The sequence below is a fragment of the Cebidichthys violaceus genome, unplaced genomic scaffold (assembly GCF_023349555.1).
Source record: "Cebidichthys violaceus isolate CVI_PGR_0920_01 unplaced genomic scaffold, fCebVio1.0.p SCAF_13, whole genome shotgun sequence".
NCBI lineage: Eukaryota > Metazoa > Chordata > Actinopteri > Perciformes > Stichaeidae > Cebidichthys > Cebidichthys violaceus.
Window position 1 is genome coordinate 14,257,132 of NW_027176296.1, and position 17,585 is coordinate 14,274,716.

Genomic DNA, 17,585 nt, shown 5'->3' on the forward strand with positions numbered 1-17,585 from the left:
CTTCTCACCTGCATGAAGGAAAGTCATCACAGCGGTTTAATGAAACACATCACTGTTTTTATTGGATGAAAACATTTATATGACACACTTCCGTTGCCTATTTCACATGGCACCAGAACTCCTCTGTGGCCTTGTTCATGCATGACGGGCTTGGACCTCGCCGCCATTATGATCAGGTGACTCAAGGCATCACCTTGATGACTCGTGTCCAGCAAACTAAAGGCTCCAGAGTCCTCTAATAATTGATCTAATTTCCAGCTTGGATGACAGATCCAGTCACATTTCTGTTAAAACGGCATTTCCAATTTCATTTAAATGTAAACTTGTCTAAATTCTCATCTCCAGCCAGACATGAACAAGGCCGCCGACAGTGATGACAGATAAACTTCAGTGCTCTCTGTTGGCTTTTAAACATGGAGACAAACTTCCCGTCCGTCTTATTCACACAATTTTCGTCCTTTCATCCTGATTTTCCTTTTAGGGTCTGCTAAAGTGATTCTCCACCCGAAAACTGTCTTTTCAAATATCAAACCAGGAAGCTTTACACATTTCAAGCCATCAGGCTCAAATTAGGGACAAAAAGATTTTGAGTTTGTGAAATTGTGTTCAGAAGTAATTTTAAACCCTGTGGTTTTATATTACCGTTTGTAAACTAGTAGTGAACAGAACAGAATAATTAATCCACTATTTCCGTTGACTCCCATGGCTTCACCTGTCAAACAAAAGCAGTCTCCTTTCAGTCTATTCCTCTCATAGATACAATCATTTGATTCACTATGATATGGAAAGAGCCAGATAGTCATCTGAAGTCACGGCAGTTCTGTAATTCACAGCAATGTAACTATTCACATAATTCTACATACATATGCACAAACTATCGTGACTCAGGACAGCTGATGTAATAAGCTACCATCTGCTTGAGTTTTTGTGCGAAAGAAAGCTTTGTGCACACGCAGTGATAACATTTTCACATGCACTTTTAGTCAAAACATTTTTACAAATTGAATTAATTTGATATGTTTCTCAACCTTTTTGTTTTAGCTACAAGTTTTAGCTTTCTCAAAGGTTGAGAAAATAAATTGTGCAAAAGTGACGGCCAAAATTGAATTTCAATGCAGAGTTTTTACAAAGGGTGATATACGGTTATTACAGATAAAATTATTTCTGAACATTTATCAAACCCAAAAACGTATTCCAACCCACATACACCAGGTGACGGTTTGATACTGAGAAGATAGTTGATTTCGTTGGAGTAGCACTTATCTTAAAATCACCAGTGGGGATTGAAAGGTTTGCATTAAAAATTTACTTGGGCTTTAATTATACTCAAAACATGCTTTGAAAATACAGTAGGGTGGTAAATACAAAACCTTGTTATGAACAAAGAGCCCCTTCATGTAGATGAACGTTCGTTCTGTACAGCACTCTGCTGTCTTCACTCTCCCAGCACACATAGAGGAGTGATGGTACAACTACAGAGAATATTCATCGACTTTATACTTGACTTCTTCTCAACCTATTACTACTTTTACAGCAACACAGTTAAGCAGATATTAACACGTTAAGACTTCTGTAAGGACACAAGTCCATCGGCTCAAAGCCCAACCATCACTGAATCATATCTTTTTGTTTCTTGACAGGAAATACTCAACAGCAAACAGTGCCTGAATCTAGTAGCAAACAAATATGTCATCACATTAGATGAACGTATGTAGTCCCTTTGTTCATCTACACTGACAGTTTATAGCATTATAGGTCTTTGTGGCACTTGAATACAGATGGCTAGTAATGCTCTTGTCGGGCTTTAGAAAGTGTTTTACCTCTGATTAACATCATTGTCGTCCATTGTCCACAACGTTAACAAGTGTGTGTGTGTGTGTGTGTGTGTGTGTGTACAGTCAGTAGTTATATTAGCATGCTGTCAGGGAGCAACACAGTTTCTTTTGCCCACCAGGAAGCTTTGAAGATTTTGTATATCTGCATATTATTTACAATACTGATTAAGACACAGTACAGGAGAGTGTGAAGTTACCTAGAATCAGATGGTAGTTGAGATAATGACATTTGCTATAATATGTTCTGCAGCAGTGATGGAACTAGAGTCTAGTAGGTTTTGTGGTAAAATTTTGTGATAAATCATATCTTCAAATTAATAATTTCAGAGCTAAATTTACCTATTTCATTCACACAAGTATAGCCGGGCAATATGACGATATCTACTGTGGAAGGTTATATATATTGTTAATTTGCCAAATCGTTTATACCGAAAAAGCCAACCCACAATATTTATGCTTGTGTTTGGATTCTTGTATCAATGTGATTACATACTTTAATAGTCAAGTATTTTATATTGCCACAAAATAAACAGACATTCCTGTCTATTTTTTCTACAATTGGCTTGTCAATTATTTTCTACAGAAAATCTATTTCACAATATATTAGCAGTAATGTATATCAGTCGCCTTTAAAATAATGTTTTTGTGAGCTCAAAATACCAAGTTATGCCTTTAGAATGACTACATTTTTATTGTTTACCAATTTTTTCGTTTTAAAGTTCAACATTTAAAAGTTTTCCTCGTGTCAACCTGTAATACACATTCATCACAGTCCAAGATCACAATATAGCCTAATGCACAAGACAAATGGAATAAAAGTGATTGCACTATTAATTTGAAGAAATGTTTTATCAAAAATGTAGCCCCAACCCAACTGGGCTCTCCATGGATCAGGGAAGGTCATACTCAGTTGATTGGTGAGGAAAAGGCCCAAACCATTGATGTACATACATGTGTATGTAAAAAATACTTTACATGTCAATTGTGTCTCTTATGAATCTCTCAACAGTCCGACTTAGTTTGTACATTTTCAGGTAAAAGCCCAGCTGAGTAATCCTTCAGAAGTTTGCATAATATTATTCTTTTATCAATTGTGTCCAATGGTGATTAATGTGCTGAAATCAAGTTAAATGTCTTTTGCTTCATGTTTCACTACATTTCTACCAGGCAATGATTATTCTACAAATACAAAAAAGTACAAAAAGATGCACTTCGGTTTCATGTGAGATTTTTTTCTCTGAAGTGCATCTCTAAATGTTATTGATGGTCCGCTCATGTCAACCATGTCTCGATGCATACATCCAACCCTGTATGAATGGTAGATGGAAGCTGTGGACAATTGTTCAGAGAGCAAAACTTGAATGCATTGAATGGGGAAAGTAAGGGGTCAATACCCGAGGTAAAGGGACCAGCACACTCCTAATCTGTCCACCTGAGTGCTGAGTTTCATCCAGGAACACAGTAGAGTCATTCGTGTTGTTCAGTAATCTAGTTAACGTCCTACGACTCACTTTTCCCCCCTGACTTTTCACTGATTGGAGCTTCGTGGCTCGGTGTGTCTTGCAGGCTACAGGAAATGGGGCTTGGGGTGTAATTAAATGGAGTGATTCGGGCGGCCTTGCTAGGGGATCCTTGGCGGAAATGGACAGCTCCACCCACATGGATGTCTGACGTACCTGTGGAGACGGTGCTGTGACTCTTAAGTGAGACGTCTGAATCTCCATCTTGTAGGTTACTCCCAGAGGTAGCACTTATCTTTCGGAGAAGCGTTAATCGTGCCACTTCCTCTGAGATCACCCGAGTTGTTTCAACCGTTGGAGAGGTGCTCGAATTGGTCTTGTTATTCGAAAAATCTTCTGTCTGGACTGTTGCATCACTTGTCTTGCGTGATGCAAGTAGAATGGTTGGTAGCTTTCCTGGAAGAGCTAGTGACTTTGGCTGTTCCCCGTCAGGAGAAGGCACCAGAGGTAATGCATTGGCTGGCAGAGTGCTTTTCAAGATCTGAGGTACATCTTCATCCCTGATCCTCCTCCATGTAACTCTGTCATTTAGCCGTGATGCAGACCGGTGCCCTTTCTTCTTTGTATCATCTTCGCTCTTTGCTCTTCCACTTGAATCGGATGAAGACGAGCGAAGGGAGGAACGGCTGGTCACTCGGCTCAGTATGTTAATGCTTGGTGATGAGGCGTGACGTTTAAAGTTGTCTTTGTCTTGTTGCTGCCTGGGTCCGGACACCCTGGTATACCCGTTTCGCTCAGCCACTCTGCAGGGGCTTTCAGAGCTAGTTCTCCTGTGTTGGCGTCTTGCAGATAGGTCCCTTTCACTGGAGGTCGCTCTGGAGAGGGTTGTCATCTGCTTTTGAACACCGCGGTCTGGCCTCTGGGCTTGCTGTGTTTGCCTTGGACTTTTTACTTGCACCCTTCTCTGGGTTTGCGCAGTTACCTTAAGTTCCTGACAGCGTGATGAGCAAAGGAAGACAGCTGAAGCTCCAGGAACTGCTCTGTGGGGCGATCCATTCTGAGATCCAGGCATGTTGCGTGCAGAGCCATCCCTTCTCAGCATAGTTTGTGATTCCTTAATGAAAGTCAGCTGTCTTAAGAATCCATTGCGCTCAGACTCACCGCTACTTGAATGGACAGAAGTCATCCTGACCAGTCCATATCGATTGGCAGGGGGGACCCTTTTCGCGTTGACCTGATTAGTTTGTCTGGTGGTTGTTTGGTTAGTTACCAGAGGTGACAGAGCTCTGGGCCTGACTGAATTTTGCATAAAAGGGATTCGGACAGGTGACTTTTGAGTTTTAGGGGGTGGGGACTTTTCATTTTGATTCACAACAGTAGAGCGTCCTTTTCTTTCCGGGGGACTACTAGCCGGCGGGCTACTAGGTGGTGAGGCATTCTTTTTCTGGATGGATTTATTTGTCTGAATCGGGGATGTTATCTTCTTCTGCGACTGTTTGGATGGTGTAGAGCTTTGCGATGATCCAGAGGATGAACTTTTTGGTATCCTTGGAGGTGGAGTAGAGCTCCTCTTTGGCAAAGACAGTTCAATGTCCTGCGGGTGACCTAATCGGTGAAGGCTCTTTGATCTGTGCTGAGCCAGGTTTGGATTCTTTGGAGCATCTGTCTTGGTTGGTACTTTTCTGGGAGGAGGTATTTGTGATGGAGCTGTCTCTTTTTTCGGCGTATAGATCACTGTCCTGCCTCTAAAAACCATTGGTAAATTTGGAACTGGCTTGCGCTGTGCAAAGTCTAGAGGTTTATTTGCCTTTTTGTCTTTAGCAAACTTCCTTTCTTTAGGTGTAAAGCTGGATGTTGACATGAATGACATGACTGATTCAGTCTCTTCAGAGGATGGGTCCTGAGACTTTGATGCCTGCAGTCCAGTGACAACACAATTAGCACCTTCTTGTATGGCTCGCCATTCAACACTATTGAGGTCTGAATCTTTATCCCATGCTGTGTCATCACTATCCATTTCCTCATTCCACCCATCAGAGGCCTTTTGTTTTTGAGTATTTTCTGCTTTCTTCTTCCTTGCAGCAAGCTTCCTTCTCTGCTTGGGCATGGCAGATGTTATGCATTTCTGAAGGAGGTCATCCTCCGAATCCATGCTGACAGAGCTTGGAGAGCTTGGCTCTTCATATTGGCTGTGAATGTTCATAAACTTTGTTTGTTTCATCATATTCAGTGTTTTGTTGTGTCTGTTTTTGTACCAAATTTGCTGGGCTCTTGATTTATGATCCTCAAACTCTGCATCACTCAGTGAACTAAGTGAGGAGCTGAGTGAGTAACATGCCAGGGATTCATCCTTCATCAGATTCTGTTTTATCTTGTGAAATCCCCTGGGCATTGCTTGTGAATTATCAATCCTGCCAATATTTATCATGCTCCGGGAAAGAGTATTTCTATTTGCTTCCCTGATCTGTTTTCTACTTGTTCGTTTCATTGCTTCATTTTTGTCAGCAGAGAAGCTGTTACTGTCCTCTGAAGAATGTGTTGTTTGTCGGTAGACTGTTTTACCTTTTTGTGATCCCACATTAAGATTACTGTCTGTGTTTTGCTTAATAATGGGCAGATCCAGTTTCCTGACTGGCCCTTGACCTTGCCTCTTCTTTTGTTGGTTAGGAGACTGATCACGATTTCTTTGCTTTGCCACTCTATCGGCTACCTCTTTGCTCTGCATAAGCACTCTCTGAGTGGGAATGATATGTTTGGTTGTTCGGTTCATTTGTATCTCAGGTGGGTAGTTTATTCTGTTGGGTTTATGGAAGTGTGAGAATATCCTCAAGTCTTCTATCCTCTTTGCCTCGTCGTTGAGCAATTCCTGTTTGTTCATACCTTTTGCTGTGCAGTCTTTAGCCCCCCTCTCCTTCACTGGATACTGAAGTGTTTCGTCACTTAGCGATGTTGTGCTGGAGAAGTTGACTGGTGTACCTTCTGCAGAATCAGTGAAGGATGAATCATCACATTTAAAGTCCTTTTGTGGAATGACAATTCTCCTCCCAGGACACATCTGGGATTTGCCATTTGGAAGCATCATGTACATTGGAAGATGTATCTGTTTTCGGATCTGGGAATTGAGAATATGAGGAGGGATGGTTGTCATCAGGGAAGATCTTACTTTTCGGAACTTGGAGGGCATTGCTGAGTTGATGCATTCCTTTAAGATTTCTATGTCATCGTCAGAATTGCCCTCACTATATCTCTCACCATGGTCGAAACCTTGCTCATCCTCATCAGGGAAAGGAAGATTTCTGTCATTTTGCTGGAGTAGGGGGGTCAATTTCAGCTCCACATCTTTTTGTATGTAGTGTTCGTGAAGAGGCAGAGCACTTAAGCTCGACGCACAAGAGAAGTTCTCACTGGGCTTTTCCACAGTGAAGTAGATCATAGTGTCCAGGTCAGGAGGAAGGTTAAACCTCTCTTTGGAGTCTGCAATCTCCATGAACGTTCTCAGACTACTTTCCCATTGGCCCGCTATTCCTGTGGCCTGTGTTTCTGGTCCATTTGATTCAATGCAGCATGGAGTTTTACTTCGACTAGGAGGCATGGTTTGACCTGGACTGTCGGGAAGATCACTAGGGCTTATTGTTCCGTCAATCATCTCACTGCATGGATCACTTTGGATTGAGCTGGCAATTGAGGAAGCCTCAAAGCTGCCCAGTGAACTGACTGAGCTACAGCGACTCATTACTAGGGGTGTCTCGTGGATGTAGTTCTCAGATGAACTGGATGGAGATCTGTCTTCAAGTATGGCTGGTGAAGCTCCTCTAAGGAACACCTTTTCCCTTTTAGCAGGACAGGGAATCTCAATGGGATCGGCATCTTTGCTGGGGAAGGTTTTTGAGTCAGTCATCAGCAACTGGCTGTCACTCAGATCCTCCAAGGTTTCATCCTCTTCAGCTCTCTTCACCACTTCTCCATCCTCCACTTCAATTATTTCTAATGAAGAGTCACTCTCTAGCTCATTCTCACTTTGTCCATCCAGCGCTCCGTCGCCAGAAGAGAGGGAGGACAGTGAACTGCAGCGGGAGAAGCAAATCGGGGTGTTCTCCACTGAGTATTTCTGGACCGTCTCCATCGACCCGATAGTTGGGCTTCTGGTGGATGTCATTGGAGAAAATTTTGTAATACTACCCCCAGTCATCACAGTAGGTACCCATGCTTGCCTCCTCATTGCTTGGGCAGCCTGGACATTGATGGCTGTCTTTGCTACACCAAATTTGGCGACACTCTGAATGAGTGGAACCTGTTGATAAGAAGGAGACAGTTTAATTGAAGTCATGCTGACATCAGAGGAGAGTTTAGTTGATGCACTGACAGGTGTTTGTACAGGTTGATCCTGGTCGATCTTTTCTGCATCTGTGCTGCTGAGCTCTAGATTTCTCACATCTTTGTTGTCAACAGAATCTCTCTCTGGAATATCTTGCTGGCTTGTCTCTTTCAGAACAGCAGGTCTTACATTAAGATAATCTTGATGAGCCACCTTGAGATCAAGCTGATTGGGTCGTTGTTGCATCATAAGAGCTCTTGGAGCAGGTCGCATCTGGTCTTTGCTGCCACAGTAGCCATCACTGGTGCTTCCACTGTTTAGGCTGTCTGTTGATACACTTGTATGGGCAGTTTTGAGGCGCAAGAGAGCGTGGGCTCTACTGAGACGTTCCCTGTGGGCCAAGCTGCTTGTGTCAGATAGACGGCAGGGGGAGCATGATTTTGCCCGGGCTTCATTGAGTTCATCTAGTCCGCAAGGCCAGTCCGCCAGGTGATCCTCAGAGCTGAGGCTAAAACTGTCCTCAGAGGATGTGTGCATAGTGATGTCCTCCACTAACCTGTCAATCTTGGCTACCGTGTTGGTGATCTTTTTTGCTAGCTTCTCTGCAGCGGCAGATACATCGTCAACAGGAGCAAGTCTCTTCTCGACCATCTGAGGCATGTCTACGTCTCTTTCAGGTTCAGTGTCCCTCTTACGTGGTTGGTTTTGAAGGAAGTTAGAGTTGGTAAGAAACATGGACAGCATAGAAAAGCTCCCAGTTTCCAGGCTACTGGAGACATTTGGGGCCTCGTCATCATCAAAACAACCAGAATCAGATGCGTAATCCTTCGCCAGACTCTCAATGTGCCGTAGCGGCTTGTTGAGGGTCAGGTGCTTGGGGCTCTGTTTTTCAAGAGTATCAAAAGTCTCTGCCAGGTGTTTGGCGTCCAGCTCCGCCTCCAGAGCCTTCTGTTTCCTCATATAGAGTGAGGGCATGCAGGAGCCAGGGGATATGACTGCAGTGTCCTTATATTTTAGGGGTCGATTGGTGAGGAGATTCCTTAAAGCTGCAGCACTGCCCATTGCTATCATTTTGTGCTTGGAGTGGATAAGGTTGCGCAGCATGCTAACTGCCCCAAGGTCCCACAGCAGCTCCTGATCTTTAGGACTTCGGGCAGAAAGGTTCCAGAGAGTCCCGCAGGCGTTGCTCACTATGGTCAGGCTGTGGGAGCGCAGGTGCTGCAGCAGAGTCTGGAGGCAGTTGTGGTCCCTGAGGATTTGCCTGTAAAGTAAGTTTAATACATTTCTTAGTTGTGTTCAAACAAAAGAACCAAAAATTATGACAAAAAAAAAAATCTTTACTCAAGTTTAACTTACTAGCTTTTCTCGGAATTAGCAGATGGTATTTGCTTAATTGTTATCACGTAACCCAAAATTACTGAGGCATTGCTGTGATAACTGAACAAACACGATCCGCTGATGAAGACCATTAAATGTATTTTAAGGCTCCAGAAAAAGCTAGCAAGTGGCCCTCGAGTTTTACAGTTTTTTATCAAACAATGTCAATGTAATTTCTCTACTAATGTGATAGTCTGAGTAGCAGAAACCTACCTGTAGTCTTCCCGTGTGGCGACCAGACTCGACACGTTTCGAAGAATTCCTCCACCGCTTTCGATAATGGCGAGCGAGTTGGTTTGACAGCGGTATGTCAGCGTGCTGACCAGGAAGCCCAGAGCGCCGTCCACTGAACAGATTGACACTTTGTTGTCGATGCTGTGAGCCGACATATTCCATAGAGCACTCAGGAGGCTCTTCAAGGTCGACTCCTGGAAAACCAGCAATACAAAAAAGAGAAGAATCCTTAAGATCCATAAGAGTGTAAAAGCGATGGAAACATTGTATGGGAAGTTGTGTGTCGGACTGTTTCTTGGCTGGGACGAATAACTTCCCAGAGTCTAACTGTAGCTTCATATTTAAAGTATAAGAAGGAACATAAATAAGTAAAAAATACTAATTGATGTATCCAAAGCAGACCATTTGATAATGATATACATATATAATGATCATGTATAACTATTTCTTCCAAATACATCTTAAACCAGCCACAGTTGTTTTATGTATTTTATCTTGCAAAACATCTACAATATACAATATTTCCAAGGAAAAAACATTTTCTGTTTTTCAGATCCTCACATAATTCCCTCTGTGTGGGCTGGTTTGTTTTGCGTTACCTTGGTGGCCTGTAGGGCACAGGTCATCAGTGCAGAAACGCAGCCGATGTCTCTGAGGACTGTCTTGCTGCTGATATCGGCCCTCCAGGACAGGTTCCTCAGGATGCTGGAGACCACCTGATGAAGTTCCTCACTGTCAGAGGACAGCTGGGCCACCAGAGCCTGCAGACAGCTCTTCTTTGAGCACAGAGTGGCCTGAAGGGGAAAGAGGTGTAGGTCAAACAGACAGACACAGCATAGTTTGTTGTACTATTATAAATAATAAATTATAGTACACTATATTTAAAAATTCATAGTATAATATCTGGAAAAAAATATGTAACAAAATCATAGTATAGTATGTCGAATACAAGTTATATAATGCCCGTAGGAACAATGTCCATTCTTGGTTAAAGGTTCTGGTCTCTCTGGTCTTGCTGACCACATTTCTCTTTTTGGAGAACGGCATGTGAAATTTCCAAAATTGCCAAACTTCTCTGACTCTCAAAGTTCTCCGACTACTCGCTCTCTCACCCCGTCTCCCCCGTGTGTATGAATCTTACTTGAGTCGGGAAGTTTATCAGAATACACATATTTGACTGGCTGAGTATCATCACGTGATGTGATCTACAAGGCATATAATTTGTTAGGTTACTTTTGTTATATTTTCATGCTGCTGTTATACCTTAATGTCCATGCGTGGGATCACTAAAGTTGATTGAATCTACTGTTCCAATGATACATATTTTGATTCAACACTTTGTCCTTGCTCTCGCTGCAGCTGTCAGACATCACAGCCCACTGATCCATGCAGGGCAGTTAAAGCCACCACAGTGAGTCTCTACCTTGTTGACGACGTCTCCGAAGGTGAGGTTGGTCACAGCCATCCCCGCGTAGCGGCGCAGAGCCATGTTGATGGGGTCGTTCTGCATGCCGTACATGTCGTGGTCCAGGTGGATCAGATCGGCCACGACCTGTAGGCCGCCTGGAAGACAACACACAAACCTCTGAGCCAAATGTGTCACTGATGTTTTTGGGATTAAACGAAAAAGACTAGGAGGTGTTTTAAACGTACCTAATTCATTCATGGCGCGTCGGTACTCCTCTTCAAAGGAAAGCTTCATGACGGCGCACATGGCCTGACAGATCTGAGGGTCCACAGGTTCAGGGATGTCTGCGGAGAAGACAAACAAGAATAGAGGGTTTTGGGGAGTTAATTTACAATAAATCTACAGAATGAGGAAAAAGATATGTGCCTTCATGAACAATTCAAACTGAGTACTTAAAAAGGAAAGATTGTCTTTCAACTTTTTATGTAAAGATGAAAATTTGACAGTGGTGATTGAATTAACCAGAACATTTGCCTAAAATGTTAAAATAGTAATACCACAGTATTACTATGGTCAAGTACAAAAGAATTAGCATCAAAGTATACTAAAATATGCAGATTGGCCCATTTCATGGAAAATGCATGATTATTCTATTGATGCATAAATAGGTAAGCATGTGGCAGCTGGTGAAGATGGACCTAATTTCAACAATTATATACTGTATAATCATTTTATAGTTGATTGTCTATTTTGTATTAATCAGAATAATTATCAGAATAATAAGAGGAATATTTGACCTCTGAGATGTAGAGGAGTAGAAGTATCTAATAGGTTTAGACATAACTCACCAGTAGTTTTTGAGTTCTCTGTGTTTAGAGGACTATTACTCACCGGTGGTTTTGGTCCCTCCAGGTGACGGCGTCCCTGCGTGGCTCTCGATCCAGTCCCAGCCGCTGTCGCAGTAGGTCCGGACCTGCTCCAGCATGTGCAGCACCCTCATCTCCCGGCGGGCCTGGCCCTCGTCCTGCTGGGAGTAGATGATGTTGTGGAGGGCGGCGCTGGCTCTGGATTTGGCCTCTTTGCTGCAGCCCGTCGGCGCAGCGCCCGCGGCCGCCTCCCCGGCTCCGCCTCCGCCCCCGACCGGAGCTTCGTGCAGGATCTGGACCAGCAGGGGGACGCAGCCGGACTTCCTCATGGCGATGCAGCTGTCCTGAGAGCTGGACAGGGCCAGCAGAGTCCGAGACATCTCCTCCTTATCTCTGTTAGCGAGCATGGAGAGCAGCCAGAACACCATCTCCACCTGACGGGAGGGGGAGGTCGACTTTAATTAATATCAATATTATCATTAGTGGCATTATCAATTAAGAAAATGGCAGTATTATAGGACCTTTCTGGTGGTTTTCATTCACAACTGAGTGAGTATTAGCTATGATGATGATGATTACACTGAGTGACAACAGTGGTGGAATGTAACCTAGTACATTGACCCAAGTACTTATACTTTATCAATAGTTTATACAAGTACAGCTGAAACAATCAGTCGATTAATCAATTATTTTATTGACATTCAAACAATAATTGGCAACTATTTTGATGGTTTAAGTCATTTTTCATGTAAAAACATTTCATGGTTTCAGCTTCACAAATGTGAAAATGTGCAGCTTTTCCTTTTCATAATGTTAATAGTAATATATTAGTAATAATGTTAACAATAGTAATATATTAGTAATAATGTTAACAATAGTAATATATTAGTAATAATGTTGAGGTCTGGTCTGTCGGTTGGACTAAACATTTTGAAGGAGTCACTTTGGGCTCTGGGTATCTATGACGGCATTCCTCACTATTCTAACAAACCAAACAGTCAATTAATTAACGGAGAAAGTGATCAGCAGATAGATCCAATTCTACCCTGTGGACGGTCGTGACGTCTCTCTGCATTAACCCTCTGCTACTATGTGGGTCGGTGATGTGTTACCTTGCTGCCTCCGTCTGCAGAAGCTTCTGTTCCTGCTGCAGCAGATGATGACGCGTTGTTCTCTGGTTCTCCAGCAGGGGGCTTCTCAGCTCCACACAGCTGCACACACACACACACACACACACACACACACACGCGCGCACACAAAGAGAGAGAAGAAGAAGACATGAGGATGAGGTGGAGAAACTGAGCAAACAATTTGATTTGATCGGATTTTGTAATGGGACACTCAGCAGAGTACTTGATTCCAGATGATCCAGTTATATCAGAAGTACATACCTCCTGTATATATCTATTACATGATTTAAAAAATGCTGACTGAGCAATTAAATTAGATTTGGCTTACATAGTTGACATTTTCTTGTTTTATTTCCATGTAAAAAAAACAGTTTGTTGCAGTTTAATGGTGTATTAATGTTATTGTTATTATTATTATTATTGTTATTATTATTGTTATAGTCAGTACAGCAGGTGTGGTCCATTCTGGGCCGGATGCCAGAGAAGAGAAAGGAAAACAACTCTGACCTATTTCTGCCTTCAGTGTGTTTTCAGGCCAACGGCTGAAGAATGTTTTATTACAGAAGCACAAGTCTCGCATAGCCAGACTTTGTCTCCACAGCGCTGTGGTGACGGGTCTGGCTCCACACGTTATCATTCTGGTGAATGGGAAACAAAACGCTGTGGCTCATTTGTATTCCTTTGAACTAATCACGGTCGTCTTGCCTGGATCTAAGCACGGGATGCAGCGACGGGGCCCTCGTGAAATAGAGAGCAGAAGGGAAGGAAACGCCGTGTGAGATAGGCGGCAGGGACGCTTCTGACTGACTCTTATGTCGACAGACTTATGTCCAGGTAGATAAATACTTTTGAATCTTGAGTTCCCGTCCTCTCAGCTGAACGACCACCAACTGTAAACAGGGATTTTGGGCGTAAAAGACATTTATTATTATTTTTTTTTACTATTAACTATTTACCTGACCTCGTTATTCATTATTTTATTTGTTTAATTATCATGTTTTTCTTAGCAAGGTTGACACTATTTTGGGGGGTTTGAGTTACAATTAAGACAAGTTTTAAACTGCCAGTGGTTTTGTTCGTTTATTTTTTAACTTTTTGCTTTTTTACTTACTTTACTTATTCGGGTTTTACTTTTAATAATTTCAATTTGGAGTGATACATGAGGAGTGTTGTTGTTGAGGAAGGTTTCTAAATCTTTTATGAGAGATAAATTAGTTTAGGAAGCTGATTTCATAAACCAAACTACTTGAACATTTTTTGACAAATGTATGGCACTTTATGAATTCAAAGTACTGATTGGTTATTCATTTTTACTGTTTGCTTCTTATTGTTTTTTGTTTCTGAATTGATGAAATCTAGGGTTACTTTTGGATGGATGTCTTTATATGATTATTTAGGTTTTAAAACACTGTTTAAATAATGTATTATTATTGTTTGTTTTGTAACTTTTGATGCTCTCACTAAGTGAAATAAGTCAAATTTAAGATTTTTCTTTTTTATGACTGAATCATATCAGATGGAAATATTTGACATGTCTGCTGTTTTATCAAAGAATTTAACACAAAAACTGTGAAACGTTCATTTCACCGCCTGCTAATCCTCACACACACACACACACACACACACACACACACACACACACACACACACACACACACACACACACACACACACACACACACACACACACTTTGTCTACAGACAGTTGTTGGCGCTCTCTCTCACACACACACACACACACACACACATTTTGTCTACAGACGGTCTTTGGCTCTCTCTCTCACACACACACACATCACACCCTGAGGCGTTACCATGGTGACAAGATGGAGAGAGGGGGATGAAAGCTTTGATTCAACTCTCTGAGGATTTCAATCTGTGAATCCAAATGAAAGCTGTGTGTGTGTGTGTGTGTGTGTGTGTGTGTGTGTGTGTGTGTGTGTGTGTGTGTGTGTGTGTGTGTGTGTGTGTGTGTGTGTGTGTGTGTGTGTGTGTGTGTGTGTGTGTGTGTTTTTTAACAAAGGAAATCATAATATTTCTTTCTCTGCGTTTGTGACTGCATCTGTGGCTCTGATCCAAACCTCCTCCATTAAAACAACCAGCTGCACACATGACCACAAAATGGACGCCAGCGAGACGAGAGGAAAACACGATCACTTCTCCTCATCTGCTTTTCCCTGATTCCTCCATCAGCAGCAGCAGAGACACATATCTGCTACGTCTGCTGCAGGACTGATTCTCAGCAAACTTTACAGACGCACCAACAAATGAAGCACCATCAACGATAAACTAACTGATAAATATATATGATCTGTATTCATTTTCATATTACCTTATTCTGTATGTCTGCTATTGCCATTACTTGTACTTTATTTGTATATTCTATGTATGTACGCTGAGAGCAACGTGAAAACTGGAGTCAAATTCCTTGTATGCGTACGCATACATGGTCAATAAAGCTGATTCTGATAAATCCTCATGATTTTGGCGATCCTGTGACCCACCAGCAGGACAAAATGTACAAATAACACCTAAATCTAATACACATATTTTTTTTCAGCCGTTTGTGGCTCCACTCCTGAGCTGTGCCCAAAAAAATCCCTGTTTATTATATATTGTGCTACATTTACTGTTTGCCATTGTAAATGAATGTCCGTGTGCACTACTTTCTGCTAACGTGTGTCTGACATCTCATTCACTGTCTACTGTTTACTTTATAGGACGCACTGAATGAATGACAGCTGTGGTCGTCAAAATCCTCCCAAAGGAGGTCTAAATTCAGATGGATTAGGTCAGAAACTGTCCTCTGAATGTGTCAATGTGTGAATAATTTTATTAACCAGTTTGGTGGTTTGCAAGACACATCCTTCATTGGATTATTTACATTCATAAACAACAGCATGTAATAGCTATAATATAGTGGCCTCGTAAAAATATCAACAGCCTAATTATAATGTCCCAGGAGATCATTTGAACAAATACATGTGCACATGAATAGAAATGTGCACATAATGTACATGAACACAAATCAACATTAATGCACGATTCATCTGAGCAAATCATGTCTGATTGAACGCATAATAAATAAACATTATATTGTCTGTAATCCACATGAAGTAGGAGGCTTTTATCTAATAATAATAATAGTATTACTACTGTTATTTTTGTTATTGATCTTTTTTCTGCTGCTCGGTTTTGTTTATTGCTTTTATTTTTGCTTCATTTATCTGCTTTTACTGCCTGTGAAGCACTTTAATTCACTTGTCTTAAAAAGTGCTATATAAATAAAATGTATTATTAATATATAAATATTTTCAGAAAATACAATGAGCTCCTTCCTCTGATCTAATTTGAATCTGTTTGCCACTAACCATGAAATAAAGGACAGAAGGAAATTAAATGAGCGCACTAGTTTGATTCTGGGTGCTGAACCCGCCTAAAAGCTTTTTCTACAGGTCTATTTTGGACCAGTTCTGACCCAGTCTTTTCTTTTGTTTCCTTTTTCTTAACTTAAAATTTGCACGCTGGAGTTTGGGTCAGTTTTCCACGCTTATAATACCATAAAATAGAAATGGTGCCAATGAAAATCTGTCTCCAGTGTCATCCAGATTGACAAGTCTCCGTCTCTGAAAGAATTGTTGCGGCTGAATGTTTTAAACATTATTTCCACACCGTGAGCAGCTCAAACCAAACTCCTTTCGTTGCAGAGTCATGAATCTGAAAGCCTGGTCACCTAAAACGACAGCTATCTGCAGGGACGGATACAAAGAATGTGTGTTTGTGTTGTCTGGATGAATTGAGCCTGTAAGAATAAAATAGTGCTGGCTCGTCTCTTTGACGTTTCCATCCCTCTGCTGCCTCGTTGGTATTCTCACAGGGAAGCAGAGCAGCAGAAAGGACGAACCGCCTCGCTCTCTTTATCTCAGACACTCTCGCGCCGTGCCAACCCTGCAGCCTGGCAACAGCCAATCAAAGCTCAGCTCAGAGACCTGGTTTCTCTGCTTAGCGACGAGCCGAGGTGGAGAGCGAGGAGGAGGAGGAGGGGGAGGAGGAGAAGAGGAGGAAGGGGGGGAAGAGGAGGAAGAGTGGGAGGAAAAGGAGGAGGGGGAGGGTCGTCTATATGTTCAATGTTTAATCATGTTCTTCAGGTTCTACTGAACCAGAACCTTCATGTGAAGAACATACGAGATAATACAAGTAAGAATTACAGATATTCTGGGTTAATATTTTCTTTTTTACAGTCGCTGGTTCCAAGAACAACTATGTTAATATTGATTATTCTGCTGAATACTTTATCCATTAATATCTATAATATTACAGTGTACTGTTACAAAAGTCAAAGAAAGCCTTCCTTGAAAAAATATTTAACATATTTAAAAAATAATAAAAATACAGTAAAAGTGCAGATCTTTGTTTATTTTCCCATCACACATCTTTTTTGCTAGTCAAGAAAATCTCCAAAATAGGTATTGTTTTCAAACTTTATTAACTTTTTAAATTAAGGTTTTCAATTAATCATTTTTAAATGTTTCTCACTGTAAAGCTTTTTGTAACTGGGTTATAAAAGTGTCATTTGGCATAAATACTTTTAATTTGTATTATTCATTTATTATTACTTTGATTAAGTAAATGTTCTCACCATTAAAATGATTTGAAACTGTAAAAAGATGTTTTTCATAATTTGGTTTTGTATGTCAAAGGTCACATTGAGTTCAACCTGCTAAATAATTAATGAGCAAAACCGAGATAATTCATAATTCAAGAAGTCAGACCTCGCTCCTCCCCACCCACCAATTACTAGTTCACTAATTTAACTGTTTCAGTTGCTTCACCTCTTGACAGATCTGAAAAAGTTTAACTGTCCCAGATTAACAAGTGATAATTTGACCAGAGGAAGTAAACATCATATTTTGTGAATTTCAGCCGCTTGACTGAATCTGTGTCAGCTGATTAGCATCAA

General features: G+C 41.5%; 1 protein-coding gene across 2 annotated transcripts in view; it reads right to left on the reverse strand.

The window, feature by feature from the left end:
• Positions 1–18: 18 nt before the first annotated feature.
• apc2 (APC regulator of WNT signaling pathway 2) overlaps positions 19–17,585 on the reverse strand; it is a 46,194-nt gene continuing 28,627 nt past the window's right edge. Inside the window, exons 8-14 of one of the 2 annotated variants that reach the window (XM_068707839.1) lie at positions 12,608–12,706; positions 11,521–11,929; positions 10,875–10,973; positions 10,645–10,784; positions 9,821–10,015; positions 9,201–9,415; positions 19–8,871 (exon numbers count right to left, since the gene is read on the reverse strand). In XM_068707839.1, the coding sequence (XP_068563940.1) occupies positions 3,336–8,871; positions 9,201–9,415; positions 9,821–10,015; positions 10,645–10,784; positions 10,875–10,973; positions 11,521–11,929; positions 12,608–12,706 (6,693 nt within the window). In that variant the 3' untranslated portion in view covers positions 19–3,335. Of the gene's footprint in view, positions 8,872–9,200; positions 9,416–9,820; positions 10,016–10,644; positions 10,974–11,520; positions 11,930–12,607; positions 12,707–17,585 lie in introns of both variants that reach the window. The other variant, XM_068707840.1, reaches the window with a different exon arrangement.